This window comes from Limanda limanda, chromosome 7, assembly GCF_963576545.1.
Source record: "Limanda limanda chromosome 7, fLimLim1.1, whole genome shotgun sequence".
NCBI lineage: Eukaryota > Metazoa > Chordata > Actinopteri > Pleuronectiformes > Pleuronectidae > Limanda > Limanda limanda.
The window spans coordinates 24,859,162-24,875,447 of NC_083642.1; the positions used below are offsets into that span (position 1 = coordinate 24,859,162).

The window sequence follows — 16,286 nt, forward strand, 5'->3', positions numbered from 1 at the left end:
AGAAGTATATTTAAAGTTTCGGATGAAACAGATGTCAGAGAAGTATCAGATCAATAAAGAATGGCAGAAATGTGGCTGATATCAACCTAGGTTTACAGCCACCTAAAGCGCTCAGTGTGCTCAATGCTCCGGCCCCAGATTTGACAGCAACAAGCAGCTCAACGTGTATAGTCAGGACGACAGCCTGCTCTCTGTCGTTGAGGAATTCCTGCCACCACCTTCACCTTTGCCTGTGTATTTAACAGATGAAAGTGTCAAGGATGAATTAGAGGAAGATGATGACATGATGAAATCGTTTTGGAAATGAGGCCACTTAAGTTCCAAGACCTGAAGCCAGCAGGGCATTTTCATTGGATCCAAAATAGGTTAACACCCTGAGTGCTGGTTGAGTCATTAAACATTTGAAACTCTTCTAGAAGAGAAAAAATTTGATGGAAAAGTATTAAGCTGTTCATTTATTTATTTATTTTACAAATATTTGGCAAGAACAGATAAATTAAAATTAACACAGAGACACAGGATTCAAATTTAGGAAATGTTTTTCATTATTTGAAAAATACCAAGGTATGTTTCATTAAGCTTTGCAATTTTTTTTTTTTTAAGTACAGAAGAGGGAACATGTGGTTAGCAATGGGTCATTGTATTTTCTAATTGCAGTGTCTAGTGTAGTGTATGAAACCCACTGTGGTGGGAGTATGACCTCTTGCACGTATACAGCTATTGTCAACATTAACAGGATTTTGCCATTAGAAAAAACAATTGGATCAAATATTATAAATAGCATAATAATCTGTCAAATACTGAATCAGTGTCACACACACTGTCACTGGCTCTCACAAAAATCTCCCTCATGCTTTCTCCGTAAGGAACATACCAAGGCTGCTACCTAACCCCCCCCCCACACAGTGATTCCTCCCACAGCCTACAGCTCATATGCCATGGGATGAGAGGAGAGAACTGTGCAATATCCATCAGCCGTCTTCTTCTGCTTTGATGGCTCAGTGAGCCCTCAGAGAGCTGGAGGAGCCGGGGCTGCTGCAGCAAAACAAAACAGAGAGGGGAGAGGACAGGGGCCGGCAGGCGGTGATGGAGAGAAGAGGGCCGGGAGAGGGAGGGGGTTACAGGGGGTCAGGGCTATGTGTGTGTCGCCAGCTGGACCCACCTGAGAGGAGGCAGTGGAAGGGACGGGAGGGGCAGGATTTTAATGAGAGTGAAGCAGAAGGGTAAAAACAGCGGTAATATTTGTGGTCAGGATCATGTTAGTCTCTTTGAATTCTTGCTATGAGCTACTTCAGTGTTTGTTTGTTTTTTAGATCAGTTTAGACATGCAGCCTGCAGCACTTGTATCCAGAGCAAGTAAGAACAAGCAATAAGAGTCTTTGTCTTTTTCAAGGATTTTTGGTTACTGATGGACACACATGATCAAACCTGTGACCTATCAGGTTTAAGACTCTTTACAAGGTAAAAATACCAGTGGAGGTTTAAACGGAAGAGTGCAGAGAATGAAAAGATTTCAGTAAAACGATAGGTTGGAAGTAGGAGAGGTGAGGGGAAGACAAACAGGAAGGGTGTTTTTAGAAACACATTAGAGAAGAAACCGAAAGGAAGATAAGGAAACGATGGGATCGAGGGAAGCAGGGTGAGAGGATATAGAAAGAGAGGGATGAAATGAGAAGACAGAAGCAGAAAATACAAAACAGCCGTATAGCAAAAGCACATAAGAAGGGAGAGAACAGGGGTGGAAAGGGAGGGAGATGAAGTGGGGGCAAGACGAGAAATAAAAGTGCAGCATAGATGGGTGGAGGTCTATTAGCAGGAAGTTTGTGCGTAAGTGCGGTGTGTTTGTTCTGCCTCAGCCGGCCCCTCCACTGGCCGCTGGGGAAGAGGGAAAGATGGAGGAAGGAAAAAGGGGAAAGATTAGAAAAATGAATGACCGGTGTGAGAGCGTCAACAGGTAAAGTCTGATTCCTGCTGTGTGCAGAAAAGGGTGCACAGTCAAAACTTGTAGTAAGGACATTTGAAACAACATGGGTTATATCCAGGACTGGCTGAGTGAGTGAGGAGAAAACTAGCAGATGATTCCAACAGGTTTGGATTTGTCTTGATGTAAGCTTGTTTAATTGTTATATTTTCCAGCGATAAAATCCGATTTCATAATGTCTTTTGTGGCATTTCTGTCATTGTGCTCGTCAAGCTTCAAAAAACAAGAATGAAGTAGCCTTGTAAACTAAAGTTCTCATGCAGTTCAGCCTGTTTTGATTAAACAAATACTCCAGCCCTTTAGTATTACTTCTTACAGAAATACTGTGAGAAATCCTGACTTTTATTATATGTCAAGAATATAAACATATTTCTGAAAATGAAAGGGATCTGAAACAAACAGACTTGACAGTCACAAGTAACTTTCATTACTGTATGTCCTTCCTTGCCCTACTTGATCTCTGCGGAGCAATGATCTGTCTTCATCAAAGCTGCATGTATATTTGATGGCCTCAATGAAGTCAACGCAACACCTTTCCTTTTTACACACGCATTTGTGGCGTGAGCAGTTGTTGCAGTCTTCTCAAGTGTCAACAAGAAACAACACGGCCAGAAAAAGCCAAAGAAAAATCCCATCAGAACAGTTTTGGCACCACATTGGACTTGTGCTCTCTTCTCTGCCCAGACAACTGGTCATTGAGTTGTCTGTAGAATGTCTCGTCTTGTCCTATAGCCTCTGTAATCTCCCTTTAGAGGCCATCTGAGAATCTCTCACCTTCATTAATGCCAATGTCAAAGAGGGACTTAAGAAGTGCAGTTCTTCCACAGTGGGTTGTTTCACATGCTCTGATTCAGGAAAAAAAAAGTAGACACATGAAATGAAGTTGACCCGCTAGAGCCTTAGGGAATTAAGAGAAATTAGAGCCTGGCCCAGCCCACTCCTATCTGCTCATGGATTGGGTTCAGGCTGTAAAATGAAAAGCAACCACAACACAGGATAAGATTTTTTGATCCATTTCCCTACAGAGTGTTTGGAATAAACAGTGACTCTCAGAGTGAGTCATACAGAAACAGTGTCCAGTTTGTCATCTGATAGCCGATGTACAACCTGGACCTGTTTCCAACAACTTTTGTCAAAACACGGCCAGGCTCTCGATTTAGCTCATTATCTGTTCCTCTGCTTTCCTGTTGACGTCTGACGTATAAGCATCAGTGAGAGACTGAGCTTCATGCTTCGGAAAGAAGGCAGGAAAGAGAGATTAACACTAACTGTACAACACATACACACTGTGGTGGTGACACACCCCCCAGGTTCAGGGCCTGTCTAACTTCCCTTTTGTGCACAATGCGGTATACACAAGTCCTTGCCCTTTTCCTTTATCCAAATAAACAGTCCAAAAAGGGCTGTGTAGCGGGAACACTGCCTTTGTGTGTGTGCGAGTGTGTGTGTGTGTGTGTGTGTCCATGTGTTGCGTGTATTACATAAGCATGACTATGGCCTTCAGCCCCCTTCATTAGGGCTCCTGCTCAGCTCCTGCTTCCTTTGGTCACAGTTCACTGACCCGTAGGCCCATAACAGACATGGGAATCGGATGTGTCACTCTGTGTTTCTGTCTTAGTGCTCCTCCAGCTGTGGGGCTGTGTATTTGGCTTCACATTTGTACATTCTTTTCATTTTCTTACATGCTCTTGGACATAAGCTGTTCCTGTGTTTACTTGGCACTTATGTATCTAAGTAGTTGTACAGAGACTGTTTGTCCTCAATTCATCATCATTTGATGGTTAAAAGTCCACTCCCTCCTGTCTGGTCTCAACAACGGTCTGATATGGATGAATCTTGTTCTGACATATGCTGACATTCTACCAGTTGTTGACAGACTGTGATAAAAGGCTAGAGTTGAATTATTTGCTTGGAAATTGTTGTATCCATGGCACAAACGTTTTGACGGCCAAAACAGGAAATTTGTGTGATCCTGGTTCCTGGTTCCAAAAAGCAAATGCAATTTTTCTACTGGCTTTTATTGCAGAATATGAACTCAGTGACTGTCTAAAGATTATGATTCACAACTGAATGACTTTAACGATTTTTGAAACCAAAATGCAATTACCAGAGCAAAGACACTATTGCTAGGATATAACAAGCACCACCGTCAACGTTATTCCAATCACTTCCGACTTGTTTGTTGATTGGTGCATTGAACCCATCTGCACGACCAGGCTGTAACAGTGGACCGGTGAGTAGAGGATAGTTGTTCTCGACAACCTCTTCGTCTCACTTGGGTATTTACTGATATATTTTATGTCCTAACATAAAACATGAAAATATCTTGAGCTTCTGCAAACCACAAACCCTATTTCAGGCATTTAATTTAGTCATATTAATCCATGTCTCAAACCAAACCATGCTGGGTCCTTGAACTTGAGGGAATGGGGTCTTGAAAGTAAGACATGGATGTGGGAACCCTGTGAGTCCATCTCTCCATGTCTTACTGTCTGAAGAAGCATTTGATCTTAATCGCCTCTAAGCTGTGGCCCTTCCCTCTGTCCTCAAGCAAAAAGGATGTCTTGTATTCACATGTGTTTGTCTTTGTGTGTTCCAGGTGACCTCTGCATGCATCCCAGTGCCTCCCAATGATCTGGTAAGTTCCCTTCATTCAACCAACTTTCTTTTCCCCCAAGAGCGCTCTGTATAGAACCCTAGTTTTCCCACTCTGTCTGTCCATAGTTACGAGGTATGGCTTCCCAAAACCACGGTATGGTTTCCTCTCGTTGAATTCCTTTTGCGAAGCCGAGCCCTCAGCGCAGTTTGAGCTCAGTTCAACGCTGGAGCACTGCGGCATTCCAGTCCAGAGGAAAAAATATTGTTGATGTTGCTGTAGGAAGTAGTAATGTTTATCCATTACAGAGTCTGTTTGTTTAATTAACTCCCCTTTCCTTCCTCTGTATCCACTCCTCCCCTCTCTCCCTCCCTCATTCCCTCTCTCACCTCTTTTCAACCTACTCCCTTTGCCCCTCTTCTCCTCACCATCCCTCTCTCCACGCCCTCCTCTCCTTTATCCTGTTCCCGCTCCTTCCTCACATCCAGCAGCGTAGAGGGACTGCGCCTCCTCGACACACCCACCACCTGGTGAGCACACTTTCACCTCCATCCTCCTCTCTCCTCGTCTTCCTCATCAGTCTCATACTTTTTCTATGCATCTTCCCTTTTTCTCTTTCTTTCCCTTCCATGTCCCAGGCTTCATGCTCTCTGTCCTGGAAACGTCCAGACATGGGTCAGGGGAAAACATTTGTGGCTTGTCTGAATTTGATTTAGCACATGCTAAACAAACCAAAGTCAGAGCAATGCAGAGACACTTGTCTCTGTGAAAATAATAATGTGACTTCTGACGACTGTGATGCTTATTACATGAAGAAAGAGGGTGGTCACCTCTTTATTTTTCCTGGTTTCTATCATCACTCAAAGCAAATCAAATATTTGAATCTGGTAATGGCACTAGATCAAAAATTTAATAAAAACCAGGGTTCACCTTCTTGAGACTAAGAATGTCTTGTTGGTAGTCGCAACAAATACTTTTTGAGATATGTCAGTCTGGATGAAGATGGCAGACAGGGCTGTCCCTTTTTCCAAATTTAAATTTTTAATGAATTAAAAATAACACACTATTCCTTTGAAAAATAATCAAATGCTAAACCCCGCGCATGAGTCAGAGAACAGGTGAACCCACATATTGCATGATGCAAAGTTGAAAAACAGATGCTCTTTACTTTGCTGTGTATAACCCAAACTACTTCCACACAACAGCACTTGTCCCCTTAGGAAGGCTCGACCTCCATTTTTTGTAAAACAACGACATAACTTTACTGACTTGATGAATGATGGGCATGCAATATGTCAAACTACTTGAGATGGTCTGATGCGCTTCTAGACGGAATTCTATTGGTCATTGCTATTGGAATGAGAACCCCCTCCCCCCCTCAAATCTCGGATAAAATGTGACAGCTCAAACACAAACCACTCCATGTGTACATGCATGATTGGGGGTTTAAACATTTTAAATGTTCGGTTTCCATTTGGGCAATAAAGGAAAGAATTTGGTCCAAGGGAACCAGAAAGGTGCTGTGTCAGTTTGCCCAACTGGTCAAATGACTGATGTAACCATCATGGGGCAACCAAATTTTAAGTCACTTCTAATTGTTTCTGTTTAATTCCACAGGGTTCCACCAAGTCTCTGACCTATACCAAACAGAGGAACACCCTGCCAAGGTAAAGGTCGTCTGAGTCTGTTCTCCCACAGAAGTTTGTGTTACTGAACAACTTTCTACGAATTAGTTTAAAAAAAAAAGGCTTCATTGAGCTTTTTGTTTCTACACTGCGCTCTAGTCTTTGTTTCTGCCTTCTTGCACTTGTTCCTCAGACTAAGGTTCACCTCTCCATCATTCTTTCCAGAGGGTTTATGTGATGGAGCAAGCTGGCTTTTGATCTGACCTGCAAGTCACACACAGTCTGCAGTTTCTCTCTTATTCTTTCCCTCCTTACTCGCAGCATCCAGCCAGTTTCACCGTAGCGTACGAGGGAGCACGATCATGTTGAGCTGCCACAAAGAATCTGAATTAACGCTCACATTTTGACCCGTGTCCACCTTTCCCTCTGTGTCGCTCTGCATGACCACCTGAACCTTGCTCCCTCTTCTTCATCTCTCCCTTTTTTTAATCTGTTCCTCTCTTGCTGTTTCTCCAGGAGCTTCAGTGTGGACCGCGTGATGGAGAGAGTGATGGAGCGCCACTACGACTTTGACCTGACCTACATCACCGAGAGGATCATCTCCGTCTTCTTCCCCCCAAACCTGGAGGAGCAGCGATACCGGCTGAACCTGAAGGAGGTGGCTGCCATGCTCAAGTCCAAACATCAAGACAAATTCCTGGTGAGGGAACGGAAATGCATCACACTGTGAGAGCTGACAGTAATTACAGTAGCTTTCATGGTCTGTGGTGTTTGTTGCAGCAGTGATTTTATCTTCGTCCTTTGAGTATTCAGTTTAATTTAGCTGACGATGCTTGTCACACAAAATACGACAGAGACAATATGTGACAATACATTTGGCATCAAGAAGCCACAAAATAGACTCAGCAACCCACAAATGACCAGTTTGTTGTTTTTTTCTATCACACCCATAATAAAATAACTAAAATGATAAGGGGCTGCAGTGATAAACATGTTTTCGGTTTCAGCTCCTGAATCTCTCCGAGAGGCGCCACGATATCACCAAAATAAATCCAAAGGTAGAAATTTCCTCCTTGTAATTCTTGTAACTCGATGTTGAGAATTAATTTCTCAAACTTTCTCTTCGAATCATATCATCCTTTGCTCTGTCTCCACCCTCCACCAGGTTCATGACTTTGGCTGGCCTGACCTCCACGCCCCACCGCTGGATAAGATCTGTGCCATATGCAAGGCCATGGAGACGTGGCTGACCTCTGACCCCCAGCACGTGGTGGTCCTGCACTGCAAGGTCAGAGTTCAGGGGGCCAGCAGGGTTTTTGAGACGGTCGTTCCACTGATTCCCAGGCTTTGAATGTGGCAGATTAGAAAGTAGTCATGGGTTAAGTGATGTAATGAGGTAGCAGCATATGCTCATTTAAAATAGGGCTACACATCTCATGTTAATGGGGTTAGAAATAGCAGCTATATTAGTATTAAGAACCATGTACATTGTTAATATGTAAAAAAAGACAATTGTAGAAATGTGATATCCAATTTATGCCAAACAAACATGTTACTCATTAACATTAACAGAGACCATGTTTAGACCAGTGTTGGACATATTCAGAAGTCCTACTTAAGCAAATGTAGCAATGTCAGACTGATAAAGTACTGCTTTCAAAAAATTTACGAAGTAAAGGTACAGAAGTATTTTCAACTAAATTAAAAGTCATTTTATTCTTCAGAATTATGACATTGTTGGGTTATGGCCAAGTTAGTTTAACCTTTATTGTCCATATTATAAAAACTTGTCTTTGTCTCACAAAAAATCAAACAACATAGATCACAAATAGAAAAAACAGTTAATCTTGGGAGCTCTGATTTCAATCACAGACAATATCAGTTCAACCAACGCATTATAAAAATTAAATAAATAACAGTGTCCTGTACTCAATGATTCAACAATTGAATTGCTCTTTAGACAAAAGATTTGTTGAAGGAATGTTTAGTGGCTCGTTGCTGTTTAAAAAGCTCCTGATGGAGGCAGTTCAAATTGTGGGTGAAAAGGATGGAAGAAAACGCTTGTTATATCAAGAACTTACATAGTGACATACGGCATTTTAATTTGAATTACCTATAGTTTGGAGTAGTTAGTCCCAGGGATCATTTTTATATACCAGTCATGTTTTAAATGTAAAAATCATTCTGTGAAAATTTGCTCATAACCAATTAAGTGTCGCCGGCATGTATCTCTCTGCAATACTGCAGTAGAATTATAAAGTATCAGAAATAAACTGAGTACTCAGTACTCAGTTGTAATCTGATACTGTCAGATAGCGGAAAAAACATTGTGTTAAATAGTTTGGAGCAACAGAACTAAACAGCTTCACACTTAATGATTGTTGGTTAATGGTACATCCTGTGGTTGCTACTTCGGAGAAAAACTTAATATTGCATAACATGTTCAAATTCTTCCACCATCTTCTGCAAGAGGCTTTGATTTTTCCATTCTCTATTTCTGTTGTAAAATGCAATAAGTGAAATTAGGACATTGCAGTTTAAACATGACTTGACAAAAAGCGGAGTGTAGAAGAGTTGCGTGTCTCCTGTAATCCAATCAGCTGTTTGAACCTTCACCAGACACATAACCATACCACTGAGATCAAACTCTGTCGACACAGCATCTGACTTCCACACTGCTGAGCATCATTTACTGTTTCATTTATGTCATCATCATATGAAAGCGCTGGCAAATCGAAACTTTTCCACCACTGCCAACCAGCATCTCTGAGGGCGACCCAGCTCCCACAGCTTGTCTGGATGTTTTATTTATTGGTTTTGGTCAGAAGATTTTTAAATACTAAAACCAGACCACTTCTGCGGTCTGCTGACTCTCCAGAACATTCCTGCTCCAGGCAATTTTTTTCGCTGCTGCAGATCACGCCAGGGGATTTGAATAAACAAGTTTTTGTCAGTGTAGAATCTTTCATTGAGAGACAGGCTGAGCCAAACAAGCTTTAATTTGTGCTCAGTGTGAAGGTGCAGTCTGGTATCTGGAGGGGTCGCATTAGGAATTTGTGGAAAGCAGGTCTTTGGAATGTGTCAGAAACGACAGAGAACCCACAGGGAGCTTTTTAATTTGAGCTCAAACTCAAGCTTGTCCACATCATTTCTATGTCCCTTCCTCTCGTCTCTTCCTTGCCTTCTCTTTGTTTGGGCTACATCCACGCTGCTACATTTTCATTTGAATATGCATTAACTCAGCTATAGATGGGTTTAGGCGCAGCCGGGTGTCCACACTACTGCAGGGTTTAGAGCCAATAAAACTGAGATGCAACTAGCCTCGTATTAGTTTCATAACTCCAGGGCTGCATTTTATTCTGGACGAGCAGAAACGGAGACGATGATGTAGACACTCACAGCCCCTGGCTGATTGGATCTTTCCAGTAACAATGTAGGTTTGCTGGTTTGCTGGTTGAAATCATTCCAGATGAACAACCGGCAATAGCCTCGGCTACCAGTGTAGGACACAACATGGATAATCAACTACAAGCTTTGCTGATCCTGTTGTCTTTGCTTACAGCTGTTGTGCCGTTAAATTCTGCATTTAACAATGATACAACTGATTACATGTGTAGGAGACAAGCTGTTATTCCAGCAATCTACACACTGGTACACACATTGCCATACCTGAGAGCCAAAATGCTTGGACAGACGTGGACAGAGAAGGTTTAGTTTTCAAACTAAATCACAGTAGTATGGACGGAACCTGTGTCACTGTAAAAGAAAAATCAACACTTCAGTCAAAACTGTCTAAACTGTCAGGTCTACGCTCTGTGGAAATCAGTTTTCTCAATGCAAACCACAGTGTCTGAGGATGTAAGCAGCATGTTGTGATTTTGCCCTGTTAACTTGTTCCCTCTCCGTCCTACAGGGCAACAAAGGGAAAACAGGCGTGATCATTGCAGCCTACATGCACTACAGCAAGATCTCTGCAGGGTGAGTCTGTGGGTCTGAGACGTCCAAAGCCACAGTTTAACATTTTCGTCTTATACACTCATGGAACAAATTCAAAATTATCAAACTGACTATGCAAAAATGTACTGGGTGGCTACATAAATGTGCAAATAAAAAGCTCGCTACACAGTATCCAGTTGCTGATTTGTTCAAATTCAAGTGCTGTGTATGTTCCACAATGATTTCCATTCAGACTTTTGTTGATAAATCCTTTGATAAATTAAGCCCTGTGGATTTTTGCACAGGAACAGTGGAAACTGGTTTATCCTGTGGCCAGTGCCAGCTGTATCCTCTCCATGTACTTTCTGGCATCTAGAGAGTCTGGTGCAAGTCCCATGATGGAAATTGTTGGCTGAAATCTTGTGTGTGTGTGTGTGTGTGTGTGTGTGTGTGTGTGTGTGTGTGTGTGTGTGTGTGTGTGTGTGTGTGTGTGTGTGTGTGTGTGTGTGTGTGTGTGTGTGTGTGTGTGTGTGTGTGTGTGTGTGTGTGTGTGTGTGTGTGTGTGTTTGTGTGCGTTTATGTGCAGGGCGGACCAGGCTCTCAGTACTCTCGCCATGAGGAAGTTCTGCGAAGATAAGGTGTCCTCTTCCCTGCAGCCGTCCCAAAACAGGTAGAGGAGGGGAAGTAGAGGGGAGGGGGTGCAGGGTGGGGGTGGTTGAGGGCATCCAACATCACAGCAGATGTTGCACATCTCCCTTGTATCTTTTTTAAGAAGGACAAAACAGTGTGTAGCTATGTACAACTGGTGGATTTGATTTATCTTTAACCTCAGCTTTACGCTTTTTTTTTACATTTGAAAACACTTTGGAAAGTGACAGATGTAAATAATGAAAAGAATGATGGCTGAATTCCATTTAGTTGCTTAAGTTTCAGGTTGTTCTTTTCCTACTATAAAAGATCTGCTGTGAAAACGACCAATGGAACAAAAAGCTATGTGATTGTTGGACAGTAGAATAATAAGAGAATAGTACATGCAATGTTAAAATTATAAATTCAGAGAAGTTAAGTTCAATGTAGGCCCACACGGTCTAATGTTGTTGGACTAACATCTATTATCATCCTATGATTTAAATGTTTTTGTTCTTGTGAACATAAGAGCTCAAAGACAGTTTACACATGTTTTATATCATGAGGATCTCTCTCACCCACCCTCCTCTTTTTCTTTCAGGTATATCTATTACTTTGGGGGCCTTCTGTCCGGGGCGATCAAGATGAACAGCAGCCCTCTCTTCCTCCACCAAGTTCTCATCCCATCACTCCCCAACTTCCAGGGTGAAGGAGGTGTGTATGTGTGTGTTAGTCTTCACCGAAGCACTAAACACAAAGAAGTAGTCTTCCTGGTCCTAATATATTGTAGGTAGATACACCCTTACTGCTCAAGCCTACTATGAAGAATGTTGTCACATCTGTTGTGACTGAGGTTAAACAATGTGCTGGTATTGTGTGATTGACCTGTGATAGAGTAGGGGTGCATGGCAAAACTGTTAAGCACTTAAAGTGGTCATCAAGACTTGAAAAGTGCTGTATAAATACAAATACAACTTTTTTTGAATGAAAATCTATTTAAAAGTAGTTGATTTGTGTCACCACATCTATAAGTGTAAGGAACATTGAAACACACATTTTCTTTTGATTTATCATTTCAAGCTTTAGACTCTGGTCTTATGTCATGTGAACATTTTGTTTATTATATTATTTGTAGAACTTATATTGGACTGGCCCAGTGTCCGTTACTGGCCAGTAATTTGCTCATGTACAATCATGTTAATGTGTCATCTGCAAATATAGCTTGGGCTTGGTCATCAGAGGACTTAACAAAGAGCGATATCCTCTGCCCTTAATCCTCAACAAGAGTGAGAAAAAACTACAAAACTACAAAAAATACCTTTTTTGTAGGGCCTTAAACCTCAGAGAGCGCCACATGTGAGGGATCCCTCTCCCAGGGCAGACAGAAGTGCAATAGATGTCAAGTGTAACAGAGCACATCAATAAAATAACAGTATTTACAACATTCATGATCAAAGAAAATGTCTACTGTTAAAAGGATTTATACAAAAGAAAAAGTCTGACAGAAATGAAGGGAGGAGCAGTCACAATTGTAATGATAGAGCTTTTGCCAATAATGACTGTATATGTGAGTAGTCATAATCTCGTTGTAATCACAATCTACCATCGGATGCCACCATGATCCCCAATGTGGCAGCGATCCTGGATCTGCAACGATAAAGCACCAGGCCTCTGGGGAAGAGGTCAAGTCAGTGTCAGTCCCAGACACAAGTGAGGGGAGCTGGGATGTTCTCCTCTCTGATCTGCCTGTATGCAGATCAAATGTGTACGCGATGTGATGTTTGTCTTGGCGTGATGCTGTGACGGGCTTCCCTCCTGAACCCGACCGGCGTTACTCACTGTCGTCCTCGTTCACCCCCCTCCTCCTCCTACACACCCATGCCTGTTTATCTTTAATCAGATGATCAGGTCCAGGAGGAGGCGGTGGCAGTCAGCACATTCCTTCACATTCCTCGCCATGTCTTAATTTCTGCCTCGTCTCCCTCTCTCTCTTTATCCCTCTCTCTCTCTCTCTCTCTCTCTCTCTCTCTCTCTCTCTCTCTCTCTCTCTCCCCGCAGGTTACTTCCCCTTCATGAAGATCTACCAGGCCATGCAGTTGGTCTACACTTCAGGGATATAGTGAGTCTCTCTCGCTGTCATATGGCCAACTGATAGCAGAGATTAGCAAAGGATTGTTTTGCTTTCATGAGCTGAGGTTTCAGCTTCGTCTGAGAGTAATTAAATAGATGGGATTGAATAAAATGACACAAAGGAAGTCTTTCTTCTTCAATCCAGCTTTTAACTCATATCTTCCCGCTTTGATTGTTTACCCCAAGGCCCTTCAAAGTGGATACATGTGAATACAGACATTGTTAAGTGAAAACATGATCAGAGTGGTGCTAAAAGGATCATTTACACAAATGACATGGTCCCAGTTCGTATATGCATCATCGCAGTCGTCTGGGACATCATGCAAACGAATCAACTAATTGATTTTTCAAGGCGCAGCAGTCTGCCTGTATTTCTTGTATGTTTTGAGTTTTCTAACAGACTTGTTTGTGTGCTCTGTGTCGCCGGCAGTGACCTTCAAGGCACCGGAGGCAGGCGGCTGTGTGTGACCATCGAACCAGCACTTCTGCTGAAGGGTGACATCATGGTGAGTCAAGTGGGAAGGAAATAACAAACAAGACCCCTCACATGGATGGGGGTCCTAATAATGCCTTAATAACTTAATACTTTACAAAGTGTTTCTATATTCAGTGCAAAGGTTTGGGGAATCGTGTAAACTTCTGAAATCTAAATCCTGATCTGGAAATTATGTTTTTTCACTTGTTAACAAGGAATCATAATTTGTCTTGTTTTGTGCACTCTGTCATTTCTAAGTTGTAGGCGAACCTCATTTTGGAACTGAAAGCCTGACATTTACTCTCCCAACCGCTCATTATCCCACACGCATTTTGATCCGCGCCTCTCTTCTCCCATCTCTGCCGCCCTCTGCAGGTCAAATGCTACCACAGGCGAGCCCAGAGCGCGGACAGAGACACGGTGTTCAGGCTGCAGTTCCACACCTGCACCATCCACGGATCCCAGCTGTGGTTTGGCAAAGGGGAGCTGGACGGCGCTTGTGTCGGTACGTTTGTTTAGGTTGTTAGAATAAAGCTGATCATAGGCTTAGAAATACCGGGGAAAACACATTGCTGTGGGACAGAGGCTGATGGTGGGGTTTTATTTTATTTAAAGAAGGCAAAGCAGGCCACTCATTTTTAAATCCTGTACTGTTTTGCAGTATTTTTTATGTCCTCTTAGGGGAAATCTAACAATTTGTGTACATGATCTGTACACACAGTTATTTTCAGCCCCACAGAGCTTTGGAGCATCTTTCACTTCATCGTTTTGGTTTGGCTGTTTTCTGTTCACACCTCAAGTTTAATTGGGGTTGGATATAGCGGCCAGCTGCCAGGAACAGAACAGACAGACAACTGTAGCGATTAGCAAGTGAACACAGTGAAGCATTTAGCAGATAAGAAGCCAGATCGTGTTCTGGGAAACGAGTGGGGACAAGAAAACAGATTTGGACTTACATTTGTACTGTATTGTATTGTAGCCCATATTCACAAATCACAGTGTGCCTCATAAGACTGAATACGGTGCAACATCCTCTGCCCCTTAACCTTTGTCTAGAGTCAGCAAACACCAAAAAGGGCAGGAAAAAAACCTTTAGAATCATCAGAGAGAGTCCAATGTGAGGATCCCTCTCCCAGGATGGACAGAAGTGGAACAGATGCCGCGTGAAACAGAGCACATCAACAAAATAACAATATTTAGAACATTCATGAGAAAAGACAACGTCTAACATATCGGTCAGAGCTCCCTCCATCGTCTTCAGTTAATACAAATGTTGCTGAACATCTTACCACTGGAACAAAAGGACAAGGTCACATCACTTCTGTGGTTGGCTCCCTGCACTGGCTCAATGTTACATTTCATTTTGATTTCTATTGCTCACTTTCAAGGACTTAAATATCCTAATTGCACCCAAATATCTTTCCGATTTATTGACCAGCTACAGTTCTGCGTGTTACTCCCAGGTTGACTGAGCCTTTACTATCGAAGCATATCGATATATATCGTTATATAAAAAATTTAAATTTATCTTGCCCCACGCCTGCTTTGTTAGCTCTATCAGTGTGGTAAATGCTTCAACATAACGTTACCTTATCACCAAGTCCTGAGGAGACATAAAGTTATCCACCATAAGCTAGCAGTAATACCAGACCAAGTAAGGCTTTAGCCACTTTGTGTGTTGAAGCTGCTTTTCATTCCTTATAAGTTCAACTATTTATTTGTGAGAGGAAAACCAGGTTGATTGCTTTTTACATACATCGTCTTCTTTTTAGTGTACTAGAACAAATGAGTGTTTATTGCTCCCTAAAGTGGATCTTGCTTCTTTTTTGTAACTTTTAAATGGTCATTCAGGCTTAAGTTGTTAAATGTGGTGGGATAAACACCACACAGAACCATTGGATGTAACAGCAACTCTTTATATTGGCATTATGGGAACGTATTCACTGTGGTTTGGGCCCATAATACCGTGGTTGAAAAAATCCCTAAATAATAGCAGCACAATCCCCATCCTGTACATAATAACAGCTCTCTGGAGGGGAGTATAGTGAAAATGACTTGTACTGTACTCTGGAGACTCTAACTATCCCTCTTAGAGAGTAAAGCGAGCCTAGTGAGCCCTTCAGTGTTCCTTGAGTCCATAATGAATATGCTCATTACCTCATTTCCTTCCCTAGTTTCACTTTCTCTAAAATGAGAGAACCAGTGTGTAGCTGAGAATGTGGTGGTCAGTCCACAAAATGAAGTGTTGTTAACGCACATAAACACTATTGTGGCTTCATGCGACTGGAAACACATCTGTGGAAGGTATTAGTGTATTGGATGTATTGGAGCAGAAAGAGACACAGTTTGATTCCATCAGGGGTTCCCTTCATCACTGGTATGTTTTTATAAATCCGGGTCTCGTGTGGAGATTACGTTTATATTTGTCGGCTGTAATGCAGAGAGATTTCTAAGCTTTTAATATAACATACATTTTTATGTTATAAAACAAAGGAACTCCAAAAGAATTTTAACAAATATACATATTTATTTATCAGTTTTTCTTTCCCTGTCCCCAGATGAGCGTTTCCCATCAGATGCAACAGTCGAGTTTGTCTTCTCCTCTGGACCTGAGAGGATCAAAGGTTGGTTCACCAGACTTCAAATCCTCCTTCATTCTGTTCCACTGTATGTATTTAGTAGGAGTAAGAGCCAAAGTGATATCAGTGCTCTGCTTGGCCCAAAACAAGTGCAGATGAATGAAAATGAGATCTGTTTTTCCTCAGGACGTGAGTACCAGAAGAACGACCCGACTGTCACAGTCGACTACCACACTGCTGACCCGGTAGTTCGCTGGGATTCCTATGAGAACTTTAACCAGCGATACCAGGACAGTCTGGAGGGTAACACACCACCTGTTTTCTTTAAATGGCACTA

At 42.2% G+C, this 16,286-nt stretch overlaps 1 protein-coding gene across 5 annotated transcripts in view; it reads left to right on the forward strand.

The window, feature by feature from the left end:
* The window catches only part of tns2a (tensin 2a), a 51,538-nt gene that overhangs the window by 26,172 nt on the left and 9,080 nt on the right, over positions 1 to 16,286 (forward strand). For 3 of the 5 annotated variants that reach the window (XM_061075545.1, XM_061075547.1, XM_061075549.1), the window contains exons 4-17: positions 4,581 to 4,619; positions 5,066 to 5,107; positions 6,195 to 6,244; positions 6,719 to 6,902; positions 7,210 to 7,260; positions 7,368 to 7,490; positions 10,116 to 10,180; positions 10,725 to 10,808; positions 11,367 to 11,479; positions 12,824 to 12,884; positions 13,326 to 13,401; positions 13,746 to 13,875; positions 15,929 to 15,994; positions 16,136 to 16,252. In XM_061075545.1, the coding sequence (XP_060931528.1) occupies positions 4,581 to 4,619; positions 5,066 to 5,107; positions 6,195 to 6,244; positions 6,719 to 6,902; positions 7,210 to 7,260; positions 7,368 to 7,490; positions 10,116 to 10,180; positions 10,725 to 10,808; positions 11,367 to 11,479; positions 12,824 to 12,884; positions 13,326 to 13,401; positions 13,746 to 13,875; positions 15,929 to 15,994; positions 16,136 to 16,252 (1,201 nt within the window). The remainder of the gene's footprint in view (positions 1 to 4,580; positions 4,620 to 5,065; positions 5,108 to 6,194; positions 6,245 to 6,718; positions 6,903 to 7,209; positions 7,261 to 7,367; positions 7,491 to 10,115; positions 10,181 to 10,724; positions 10,809 to 11,366; positions 11,480 to 12,823; positions 12,885 to 13,325; positions 13,402 to 13,745; positions 13,876 to 15,928; positions 15,995 to 16,135; positions 16,253 to 16,286) is intronic. The other 2 variants (XM_061075546.1, XM_061075548.1) reach the window with 2 other exon arrangements.